General features: G+C 48.7%; 1 protein-coding gene across 5 annotated transcripts in view; it reads left to right on the forward strand.

The window, feature by feature from the left end:
* Window positions 1-11,638, forward strand: part of CACNA1B (calcium voltage-gated channel subunit alpha1 B) — a 330,258-nt gene that overhangs the window by 311,056 nt on the left and 7,564 nt on the right. For all 5 annotated transcript variants that reach the window (XM_031059209.1, XM_031059210.1, XM_031059211.1 and 2 more), the window contains 5 exons: window positions 1,690-1,799; window positions 3,290-3,417; window positions 4,515-4,641; window positions 6,007-6,117; window positions 10,797-11,004. In XM_031059209.1, the coding sequence (XP_030915069.1) occupies window positions 1,690-1,799; window positions 3,290-3,417; window positions 4,515-4,641; window positions 6,007-6,117; window positions 10,797-11,004 (684 nt within the window). The remainder of the gene's footprint in view (window positions 1-1,689; window positions 1,800-3,289; window positions 3,418-4,514; window positions 4,642-6,006; window positions 6,118-10,796; window positions 11,005-11,638) is intronic.

The following is an 11,638-nucleotide window of genomic DNA, read 5'->3' on the forward strand; positions in this document are numbered from 1 at the left end:
GCTCTGTCCAACCCCAGATCAGGTTTTTTCCTCCTCATCTGCTCTATCCAACCCAGATGTGGTTTTTCCCTCCTCATCTGCTCTATCCAATCCCAGAACAGGTTTTTCCCTCCTCATTTATTCTATCCAACCCTAGATTAGGTTTCTCCCTCCTTGCCTGCTCTATCCAACCCCAGTTTAGATTTTTCCCTCCTTGTCTGCTCTATCCAACCCCAAATCAGGTTTTTCCCTCCCCATCTGCTCTATCCAACCCCGGATTAATTTTCTCCCTCCTCATTTTCTCTGTCCAACCCCAGAACAGGTTCTTCCCTCCTCATCTGCTCTATCCAACCCCAGATTAGGTTTCTCTCTCCTTGTCAGCTCTATCCAACCTCAGGTTAGGTTTTCCCCTCCTCTTCTGCTCTATCCAACCCCAGAACAGGTTCTTCCCTCCTTGCCTGCTCTGTCCCAAGCCCCATCTGGGTCACCTGGAGGATGCAGCAGGGGCACCAAGGGCAGCTGAGCTCCTTGGCAGCCTCTGTGCTGCCCTGGCTGTGTCACACAGGGACTGGGGGAGCTGAGCTCAGCTCCCACTGTGCTGCAGGAGATTTCCAGTGCACAGAAAACCCCAAATCCCAAACAGTGCCCAGAAGAGACCAATGCCCTGTGTGGCCTCTTCCAGACCTCCTCCCCAGCTCTGGCAGCCTCCAGCCTGTGCCTTGCAGGGTGGGAGAGCAATTTCTGCCATTTGAGCTCCAGAAAAACAAGGAGAAGAAAAGTTAAAGCTTGCTGAGGACTTAGGGAATCAGATGTGAGGTGTTTGGGGGTTTAAAAGCATTTGTGTTACTTGGTGATGCCCTGGGCAAAAGTGCTGAGAAAATGAGGAGTTTTCTGTTCTCTTGATTAGCTCTGGATTCCTGATTAATGAGAAGCAGTGTGGAATAATAAAGGCATTGTTAATTAAGAAAAATGAGGGAGCTGAGGAGGTGCAGATCAGTGGGTAGTGACTGCTGAAGTCTTTCCCTCCCCTCCTCTCTTGATTCCTCTATCTCTGCTACTCCCATTCTTTTCCATGGTGAGTGCATCAGTGCTGGGCAGGGAAGGGCTGTCCCATGGCTCTGAGGGTGAAAAAACCATCTGAAAAAGGAAATATTCCTTAAATGTATATCAGCCCATTATACCCCACTCACTGTAATTCAGAGAATCAGGGGTGAGGTTGCTGTGTGGATAAAGGCTGGCTGGGAGTCTGGGATGAATTTAGGAATTCTCTCAGCAGTGCTGACAATGCCACTGAGTTTTCCTGCCTGGTTTTTCGTACACAATCCCTGTGTTTGCCACAGAGAGCTCCAAACCAAGGCAAGGCAGCAACAGGCAAAGGGTTGAAGAATCTGTTGTAACCTTTTCTTTGTGTTTTTTTTTTCTTTTCCCTACTTTTCTGTGTCTGTTTTCCCTCATTATTCTCATAAAATAAAATTTTATTTATTCATAAAATAAATAATAATTATTATTTAACTTATTCATCAAATAAAATAATTTCTTATTAATAAGAAATTTCTTATTTATTTTATTAATACAATTTTATTTTTCTCAAAATTTTCATGTTGCTTCCTTCCTCTCCCCGTTTTTCACCATTTGCTGATTTTTTTTCTTATTCCTGTCTTCTCTTCATCCTTGGAATGGCTCTGCTATGTTTTGCCCATGATCTGGCAGCTGACGAAATGACTGTGGGGAAGGTCTATGCAGCCCTGATGATATTTGACTTCTACAAGCAGAATAAGAACAGCAGGGAGCAAGTCCAGCCCCCTGGGGGCCTGTGCCAGGTACAAAAAGGGGTTTTTCCATCCTCCCTCTTGGGCAGCTTTAACAAGAATCACTAGCAGGATTCATCCAGAAAGTCTGGCTACTCTTCCAGGCAGGGTTTCAAAATGCTGGCTCAAAAATGGAAATCTCTCCTAAAAGTCTCTCTAAAAAAATACTTTTAAAAAATAATTGTTACAGTTGCCTTTTGCAGTAAAGAAAGATCATCTCAAAAAAAGGAACAACTGATCTTTGAAAGTCTAAAGCGTGTTTAAAAGTGGCCTAGGGCACACCAAAAGATTTCCTTGGTAGGCCAGAGAACTATTGAAAGCTGCTGGTAGTTTGACTATAGAAGGTTTAAGTTATTTTTGAAAATAGGAATTATTCCAAGTCGTTTTGGCTCTAAATTTTACAAATTCTAGAAAATATTTTCACACAACTGGCGTTGAAAGCCCAATCACTTCCAGTAGAACAAACAGCTGTTGTTTTTAGGATGAGCACCCAGCTGATCTCCAGCACAGGGTGGAGATCTGTCCCACACCTGGATGGCTCCAGCACATCCATCCAGAGCCACTGGAATTGTGCTGCTCCTCTGGCCACATCCACATCCATTTGGGAATTCCCTGCTGTGCTCTGGTGATGGGGAGAGCATTCAGAGGGAAAGGGGGTTGCAAAAGGACTGGGGAGAACATTTGGAGGGAAAGGGGATTGCAGCAGGGCTTGAGAGCATTTAGGGGGAAACAGGATTGCAGCAGGACTGGGGAGAGCATTCAGAGGGAAGGGGGATTGCAGCAGGGCTTGGGAGAACGTTCAGAGGGAAGAGGGATTGCAGCAGGGCTTGGGAGAACGTTCAGAGGGAAAGGGAATTGCAGCAGGAGTTGGGAGAATATTCAGAAGGAAGGGGGATTGCAGCAGGGCTTGGGAGAACGTTCAGAGGGAAAGGGAATTGCAGCAGGAGTTGGGAGAATATTCAGAAGGAAGGGGGATTGCAGCAGGGCTTGGGAGAACGTTCAGAGGGAAAGGGAATTGCAGCAGGAGTTGGGAGAATATTCAGAAGGAAGGGGGATTGCAGCAGGGCTTGGGAGAACGTTCAGAGGGAAAGGGAATTGCAGCAGGAGTTGGGAGAATATTCAGAAGGAAGGGGGATTGCAGCAGGGTTTGGGAGAACATTTGGAGGGAGGGGGGATTGCAGCAGGCCTTGGGCAAGCATTTGAAGGGAAAGGGATTGCAGCAGGATTGGGGAGAGCATTGAGGGGGAAAGGGGATTGCAGCAGGGCTTGGGGAGAACATTCAGAAGGAAGGGGGATTGCAGCAGGAGTTGGAAGAGCATTTGGAGGGAGGGGGGATTGCAGCAGGGCTTGACTTGTACCAGGTGTCCCTCAGAGCCTCTCCCCGCTGTGCCCAGACTGGCGTGGCCTTTCTACTGTCCCAGGGCAGCAAAGTGGACTTTTCACAGAGTAGAAAAGCCCTGCAGCCCATCCGAGCTCTGACACCCCTCCCTTGTGCTTGGCAGCCCGGGCCAGTGTCCCTGTTCCACCCCTTGAAGGCCACCCTGGAGCAGACGCAGCCCGCGGCCTTCAGCAACGCCAAGGCCTTCCTGCGCCAGAAGAGCTCGGCCTCCCTCAACAACGGGGGAGCCCTGTGAGTACCCCTGAGCCCCCCAGAGCCACCCTCGGGGTCACCCCTGAGCCCCCCAGAGCCACCCTTGGAGTCACCCCTGAGCCACCACACCTCTGGGCCACCCCTGAGAGAGCCACCACACCTCAGGGTCATCCCTGATCCCCCTCCAGAGCCACCACACCTCAGGGTCATCCCTGATCCCCCTCCAGAGCCACCACACCTTTGTGTCATCCCTGATCCCCCTCCAGAGCCACCACACCTCAGGGTCACCCCATCTACCATTGGTGGCTCTGGTGACACCAAACCAACAGCCCCTTCTCACCATGGCTGGGACAATTCCCATGGTGGCTCTGCTCCCACTGTGGTTATCCCAGTGCTGGTGGTGTTGAGATCTTGGTGTTTCCTTCATGAATCCTCACTGGGAGCTGCCCAGGGTGAGTTTGCTCACAGGAATTTGGGACTGTTGCAAAACAACCAAACAAACCCCAGCAGTGAGGTTTTGGGAGGCCAAAGATCCTTGGGAATAAATTCAGCCCTTGAGCTTGTTGCACTGGGCAACAACAAGTTGCCACAGCACAATTTGTCTCTTTGGGAAAATGATCCCTTCATGGAGAGCTTTCCAAACACTGATGACAGTGATCTCTAATCATTTCTCCACTTCCTGCTCTGCAGGTGATTTTCCTCTGAATCATGAGCACTGTGGATTTTTAGTGACAGACAGCTGAGGTTTAAACATCCCAGATAATCCTGATGGGGAAACCAACACCAGACTCAACAGCTGAAGGGACTTCAGCATGGTTGAGGTGTTTGACCAGTGCCCAGCTGGTCCTGCACAAAAAATCAGCCTGAACTCCCAAATTCTTCATTGTCCAGCAGGATTTAAATGGCAGAAGTTGTTTTCCTTAATTATTGAAAAAAAACTCATAGTTTGTTTGATTTCCTCGTTCTCATGGGATCTTCAGGCTCTACAGGAGAAAAACCCAGAGCACCTTAGAGCTTCACCAGCCACTGTGCCCATCCTGCAACTGATTTGCACATGTGAAACCTCAAAGGGTGCTCGAATTTGGTTTGTCAAAATCTCTTTGAATGAATCTTTTTCCTTCTTTTTCTTTGGACAGGCCACCCCCAGAGGGAGGCATCAAAGAGTCCAGTTCTTGGGGGACCCAGCGCACCCAGGACGTGTTTTATGAAACCAGGAGCCCAGCTTTTGAGCGAGGCCACTCCGAGGAGATCCCCATTGAGAGGGTGAGCAAATGAAGGGGGAAGGGGGAGGTGCAGGTTTTAGAGCTGTGGGAGAACTTGAGAAAGTTAAGAAAATATTTAGAAAAAGCAGGTGAAGATAGGGTGAGACGCAGGAGATTTAGGAGGTGTGGTAGAATTTAAGAAATTTTAGAAAATGGTTAGAAAAAGCCGGTCAAGATGGGGTGAGATGCAGGAGATTTTAGAGGTGTGGTAGAACTCCAGAAATTTAAGAAAATGTTTAGGTGAAGATGGGATGAGATGCAGGAAATTTTAGAACTGTGGTAGAATTTAAGAAATTTTAGAAAATATTTAGAAAACGCAGGTGAAGATAGGGCGAGGTGCAGGAGATTTTAGAGCCCTGGTGGATTTTCAGAAGTGTTAGAAAGTGTTTAGAAAATCCAGGTGAAGGCAGAGGGACCTGAATTTAGCAGATCTGTCCCTTGAGGCAAGCATTGTTGTGTCTCTTGTTTGCTTGAGCATTGTGGAGGAACCCCAAACCTGGCAGGTCCCACTGCCAATCTGGACATGATTTTCCTGGAATTCTGTCCTGCTGCCATAGGTTACCTCAGGCTCTCTCTTCCCATTTCCCAATCCCATTGTCGCAGCTCAGGTGAGGGGTTTCTGGTTAGAATGACCTGAGGGGTTTCCAAGGTCACAGCTGGGGTTCCTGGCTGGTGGAAGAGTTCATCCCACTGCTTGTGGGATGTCCTGGCTGAGGACAGAGTAACCTGGGCACCCCACTATGGGAATAAATCACATGGGACTCAGTTTTATTCATGGTGCAAAAAGCCCCTTCTTTATTCACAGAACTCCTTTTTATACAGTTTTACAGACCTCATGTGTGGCTCCCATTGGTCAGGAGCTTTCTTGTTAATCACTTTATTGGTCAGTAACAAGTTGTTCTTCTGCATGGATTGGTCACTCCAACCCTTGGTGTGTACGTGCAGGAAAAGTTCTTTGTACAGTTAGTTTTCATTTCTCTATCTAACAGGTAAAAACTGTTATAAAACTGTATAAAAACTCTTATAAAACTGTATAAAAACTGTTATAAAACTGTATGAAAACAGTTTTAACCCAGGAACAGATTGTCATGCTAATGAACTGCTCACACCAGGATTGCTCTCACATGGGAACTTGCACAGTGCTGGCTTGACTTAGAAGAAATTACAGGCCAGCCAGAGCAGCCTGATTTTATATGGCTTTTCTTTATAACTTTTCTACCTTACTACAACACTCCACAGCTCTTCAGTTGCTCTCTTTGCCACACCAGCATCTCTTCCCGGTCAAATCAAACTTCAGGAAGCTGATGGTGGTTTCAGATCTGATGCTGCTGTTCTTGCTACTGAACCCATTCCATGTTTTGATCAGGTGGTAGAAATGAAGGAGATCAGCCCCACAGTTGCCAATGGAGAGCCCCAGCCAGGCCTGGAGAGCCAGGGCCGTGCAGCCTCCATGCCACGCCTGGCTGCTGAAACCCAGGTGAGAGGTGGGGATGTGATGGTGGGAGACTGGGAGCAGGCCAAGATATCAACATCTTCTCTCTGCTTGTCATAGGCTGGAGCTGGCTTGGGAATATTGGCATGAAAAGATGTGGAGAGAGGAATTCAGGTCTTGTCCTAGGATGGCAGGGAGGTTCCCTGAAGGGTGTGGCCAGGATTCCCTGCAGGGTGTGGCCAGGATTCCCTGCAGGGTGTGGCTGGGGATTCCCTGCAGGGATTGGGCCTTGATTCCGTGCAGGGTGTGGCTGGGGTGTTCCCTGCAGTGTGTGGCTGGGGTGTCCCCTGCAGGATGTGGCAGCTATCCTGTGCAGTCACAGCACTGTCCCCAGTTTACTCCTCCTTGCTAGCAGCACAAAGCAGCCCAGGATGATCCTGCTGGCTGGGCCACCCAAGAGTGTCTGGGTCACTATTTAGGGACAAGGCCATTTGCAGGCTGTGTTCCTGGAGGGCACATGTCCCTTTAGTTGTGTGTTGTTTATCCAACCAGCCAAGCTGTGTTCCTGTGCCCTATCCTTCCAAAAAGCTGCAATGTGCTGTGGCACACACAGGTGGATGCAGCAGGCACAGGGACTACCAGGGAGCTGCACTGGGACACTGAGTGTTCCCTGTCTTTTCCTGTACTGTGACCTTGGCCAGTAATTTGGTGTTGAGGATTTCCCTTGTTGATTTATTTAGCTGACTTTTTCAAAGAAATCTCCTCATGGAGCTGACTTTCACAGCAGCTTGTGGGCACTGCTTATCGTGTATGATGTCACAGGTCGTTTTTGGCCATTTCACACATTTGCTGCTGTTTGTCCCCAGTGCTGCCCAGCCACCATCCTGTCTCCTGTGTCACAACATCTCACCACTGGTGTCCTGCCTCATCCCCAGGGCCTGATTCACATAGCCAGGAGGGAGCAGCCTGGCCTTGTATCACCAGCCGGGGTCTCTGTACAAATCACAAATGGGACAGGACTGCTAGGAACGTGTCTTGAGCTGTTTTATTTTCCAGCATCAGTCTCATTACATGGTTATGACCATGGGAAGATGTCAGTAGCTCATATCCCAGGCAGCAGAAAAAGAACTTAATGTTACAACTCTCTTTAAAAGTTTTTTGACCAATCACACAAAGCAAAAGCACATTGACAGTAGTTCTATCCAATCACTATAAGCACCCATACCTTTGGTTAAACAATGCTTATTTCAAATACAATACCTGCTTGTAAGCCTTAAAACACAATGCACAGAGCTCCATTATTAAGCTTCAACCTTCCTAATATCTTGCTAGATAAACTTTTCTGTAGCTTAGGGAGTTATTCTAGACAAGCATTAATACACAGACCATTGTTCTATTTATTCTTGCTTTTCTACTTTTTCAATAATTTTTCTGCTGACCAATCTCATGGCTACTGCTTAGCTCTAATCACAATTCTGCTGTCTCTGAGGCTGCCTTTTGCAGCTTTCCCAAAACCATCTGATTTTGTGGATTCCCACACCTTGGGCTGTTTCTGTGGCTCTCTGTAGGGAGCAGAATGTGAAGGATCTGCTGCACCCCCAAGTAAAACCCTGTGTTGTGGACACACAGCAATAGTTCCAACAGATGGAATTGTGCCAACATGCTGGAGGTGCTCCTTGCCAGCCAGAGGATTTCCAACCTGGCTCCTGGCCGTTGTGTGAGCCCTGGGATTGTCGGAATTATCACTCCTCACCGTGCTTAATAAAAGCAACAGCCCACGAAGCAAAGCTTTTCCCCTTCCCAGAAACTGTCCTTTATCCTAGACCACAGGCAGCCTCCTCCTTCCTTGGCAGTGCAGCTGGCAGAGCCTTCCCTTGGGAAGCTCCTCTCCATGTCAGTCAGATATTGCAGGAGTGTCCCTGACAGAAGCATGGCTTGTGTCCCCAGCGTGTCACTGCCCCTCGTGCCACACCTGGGTGTGAATCAGGCCCAGAATCTCAGATCTAACCTCATTTATAATACAATGTTCAGTGGTTGTAGCTTGGGTGAATAACTGATGTCCTTTCTGTGTGTGTCTCCCCCTCCATGCCCCCCACCCTCCCTCTCACATTCTGCTCTGCCCCTCCCCAAACTTTTGAGTTCTTTTGCAACGCTTTCTGTTCCTGGATGCCTCCCTTTCTGTTCGCTTCTCTCTTTTTATGTTCCACTTATTTAACAAAACCCCTCCTCCTGTGTTTCCACCCTCCCTCTTTGCTGTCCTGCCCTTATCACCTCCCTCCCTGGTCGTCATGGTGTCTGCCGCACATCTGATGTCTGACACTGGCTGTACTGTGGGGCTGCTTCCAATAATGTCCCTCACCTTGTCCGAATTGTTTGCAGAGGAGCAAAGCACGGTCACCTGGGAGTTACCTGGCAGTATGTAGTTTGCACTAAATTGTATCCTATTAAATTCACCTTAAGAGTTAATTAACCTTCCTTTAACCCTTGACTTTTCTCCCCTCTCATCTGGAGTCGCTCAGGCACAGCCGCTCTCTCTCTCTCCCCACACTTTTCCCTCTGTCCTGGTTGCACGCTGCTCGCTCTGCTAGCAGGGCTTGGCTGGGTGGGTTGCTTTTATTTGTTTGCTTTGTTTATTTTCATGCCTCGTTGCTCAGGAATTTAGGCAGTGAAAACACTGGGGTTGGTAATGAAGAAGCAATTAGGAGCTCTCTGCAGGGGTGCATGCAGTCTCCCGAGGCTTTTTGGGAGCCTGTGCCTCCCTTAACAAGAGCCTTGCCAGAGTTTATGGAAAAAGGATTGATTGCTTTGCCACTGATTCGTGTCACTGGGAATTCTGTCCCTGGAATAAGTGTGGAAGCAGGACCAAAGCCCAAAAAGAAGTGTTCATTTCTTGTCAATCTATGTAGGGTTTTTTGGTGGTGGTGGTGGGTTTTTTATTTTTTTTTTTATTTTTGGTGGTTTTTTTTTGTTTGTTTGTTTAGTTTTTGTTTGTTTGTTTGGAGGGTTTTTTGTTTGGTTTTTTTTTGTTGTTTTGTTTGTTTGTTTGGGTTTTTTCTGTTGCTTTCTTTATGGCAGCCCCTGTATGGATTTTGAAAATCTGGATGTGTTTTTTAATAGGAAATATTTCACTTCCCATATTTTTGCCCATCAGACTGTCCAGTTTACAGCCCCCCTGCCTTCCTTCAGCTGCAGGCTCAGCACTAAACAAGGACAGATAGGAAGCTACTGAGTATAATTTCTTGTCCACACAAATGAGGGCCACAAGAGGTGACATTAACATGGTCCTGCTGATGGAATTGGTGCTTCCAGGGCCACACCACAGGCTGTGCTGGGCTCCCTCATCCCAGCCTTGTGCCTCTGATAAAAACCTTCCAGCACCAGGATCCCAGCTGCCCTTCAGTGGGAAGCACCAAAATGTGGGTGGCTGCCCAGATGGTGCCTTTACACCCAGGATAATCTGCCCTCAAGGGGAGGGAGAGTGGTTTTCCCACTCAAAATAATGAGCAGAGCTATGAAACAATTGGCTTTGCCTTGGGTAAATATCACAAGGGAAGCAGAGATCTGGATTTCAGAATAAGCAAACAAAAGAGAGCAGACAGGAAAAATAATGCAGAGCTCTTAGGAAAGGTTACAGTGAGCAGAGTAAATGTTCCCTTAGAACTGGTGTTGGAGGCACTTATTGGATTGGGAATTCAAACAAGTGTAAGGCTGAGGGACTGGGGAACATCCTGAATTTCACTGTCAAGCTGGAGCACTGTGTTCTGAGATCTCTCCTCGGGCACACGGCTGGGGTGCAGTGACAGACCCAGGGAAGCATCCAGAGGATGGATGAGCTGTTGTCTCCACACAGAGCCAGCCAGAGGCCAGCAGAGAAGGAAATGTGGGAATTGTCCCTGTTTTCTGAGCTTTATCCCAGGGCAGAGGCTGTGAGAGGAGCTGTCCTGCAGGACACTTGTCTGAGGCTCTGCAGAACCTTTGTAAGGTTTTGTACCTAAAGGGAAGGGAGCAGGGTCTGGAGCTGTACCTGGCACAGGGAAGGGGTCCAGCAGTGCTGTTACAGCTCTCAGTGCCCAGATGGTTGGACACAAATGTTTTAAAAACAGCAATAGCAAACCCAGGTATTCCTTTCTGGAGATGTCCTGATGGGATTGCAGGATGTACATACTATCCTTGCCCCAGGCAAAGGGCTTCAGGGAGTGATGGTGGGACAAGAGAGGTTTAAATGTTTGATGGGAGTTGTGTTCACTGCAGGGAGATAGAAGGAATTTCCTGGTGGCTTGGCCTGTACCTCCCCTGATTCCTGATTTTTCTCCCCCTCCGTGTGGTGCTCAGCAATGCTACCTGCTTTCCTCTTTGGAGCTGCTTTGGGATGCAGGCCCTGGAGCAGCTGTGGGTGCCCCTGGTGTTGGAGAATTCCCCCTGTGAGGTGCTTGGCTGCTGCTCTGCCCCGTGTCCCTGCTGAGCTCCCCGCTGGGTGTGCTGTGAAGTGCTGCCTGTGTGTGATCCCCATGGATTGGCACTCAGAGCTCCCATTCCCTCCCCAAATTTCACATTCAATCCACATCCCAAAAATCATCCGTTTGTCTCCAATTAACCATTTCTCTCCTTGCCCTCCTTGCCCCTTTCTCTGGCTGTTTAACCCCCTCCATGCTGGGAAGCAGGCAGCCGAGCGGGGCACGGCTCCTTCCCTCACCCCGCTCCGTGTCCCTCCGTGTTCCCCGCAGCCCATCCCGGACACGAGCCCCATGAAGCGCTCGGTCTCCACGCTGGCCCCGCAGCGCCCTCACGCCATGCACCTCTACGAGTACTCCCTGGAGCGCATGCCTCCGGAGCAGGGCCACCACCACCACCACCACCGCTGCCACCGGCGCAAAGAGAAGAAGCAGAAGTCCTTGGATAGGGCCGCCCATCACATGGCTGATGGACAAGCTGGTGAGTGCTTTGCTTAAAAATTTTTTAAGATTTTCTAAGCCTTCTGATGTTTACATTCTTGTAGCAAACTGTCTTGGTTTGGAAAGACAGGTGTCTGCTAAGGAAGGCAGGAGCCTCCCCTGAAATGGAGAATGTAAACCCTCCCCACTCCTCCGAATTGCTAGAAATTTTAAATTAAGCGGCTCTCAGGCAAAAATATGGGAGCAGGAAATAACAGTTCTTTAATAGGAAAGAAAAAAAATAAAAGGATAAAATAAACAATGCAACACTGACAGAGTCAGAACCCAACCTGACACCCTGTTGGTCAGGCTGTTGGTGGCAGTCCCATTGGAATTGTGGCTGCAGCCCTCCTGCAGTGTCAGGGGTGGTTCTGTTGGAGCAGGGGGGTCCTGTAGAGAAGGATGTATTCTTCCTCTGAAGACCCAGTGGAAGAAGAGACAATTGCTGTTCTTCTGGGGAATCTCATGGAGAAAGCCGTGCTGGTGCCTCAAAACCTCTGGATTATATCTGGGTAGCAATGCTTGGCTCCTCCCTCTGGGCGGAGCATCTCCCAATGGGATGTTACAGTTCTTATCAGTCATGCAGTGACATTCAATAGATGTTATCAGCAATGTCCCCTCCCGAGGGAGGAGTG

This window comes from Geospiza fortis, unplaced genomic scaffold, assembly GCF_000277835.1.
Source record: "Geospiza fortis unplaced genomic scaffold, GeoFor_1.0 scaffold85, whole genome shotgun sequence".
Classification (NCBI taxonomy): Eukaryota; Metazoa; Chordata; class Aves; order Passeriformes; family Thraupidae; genus Geospiza; species Geospiza fortis.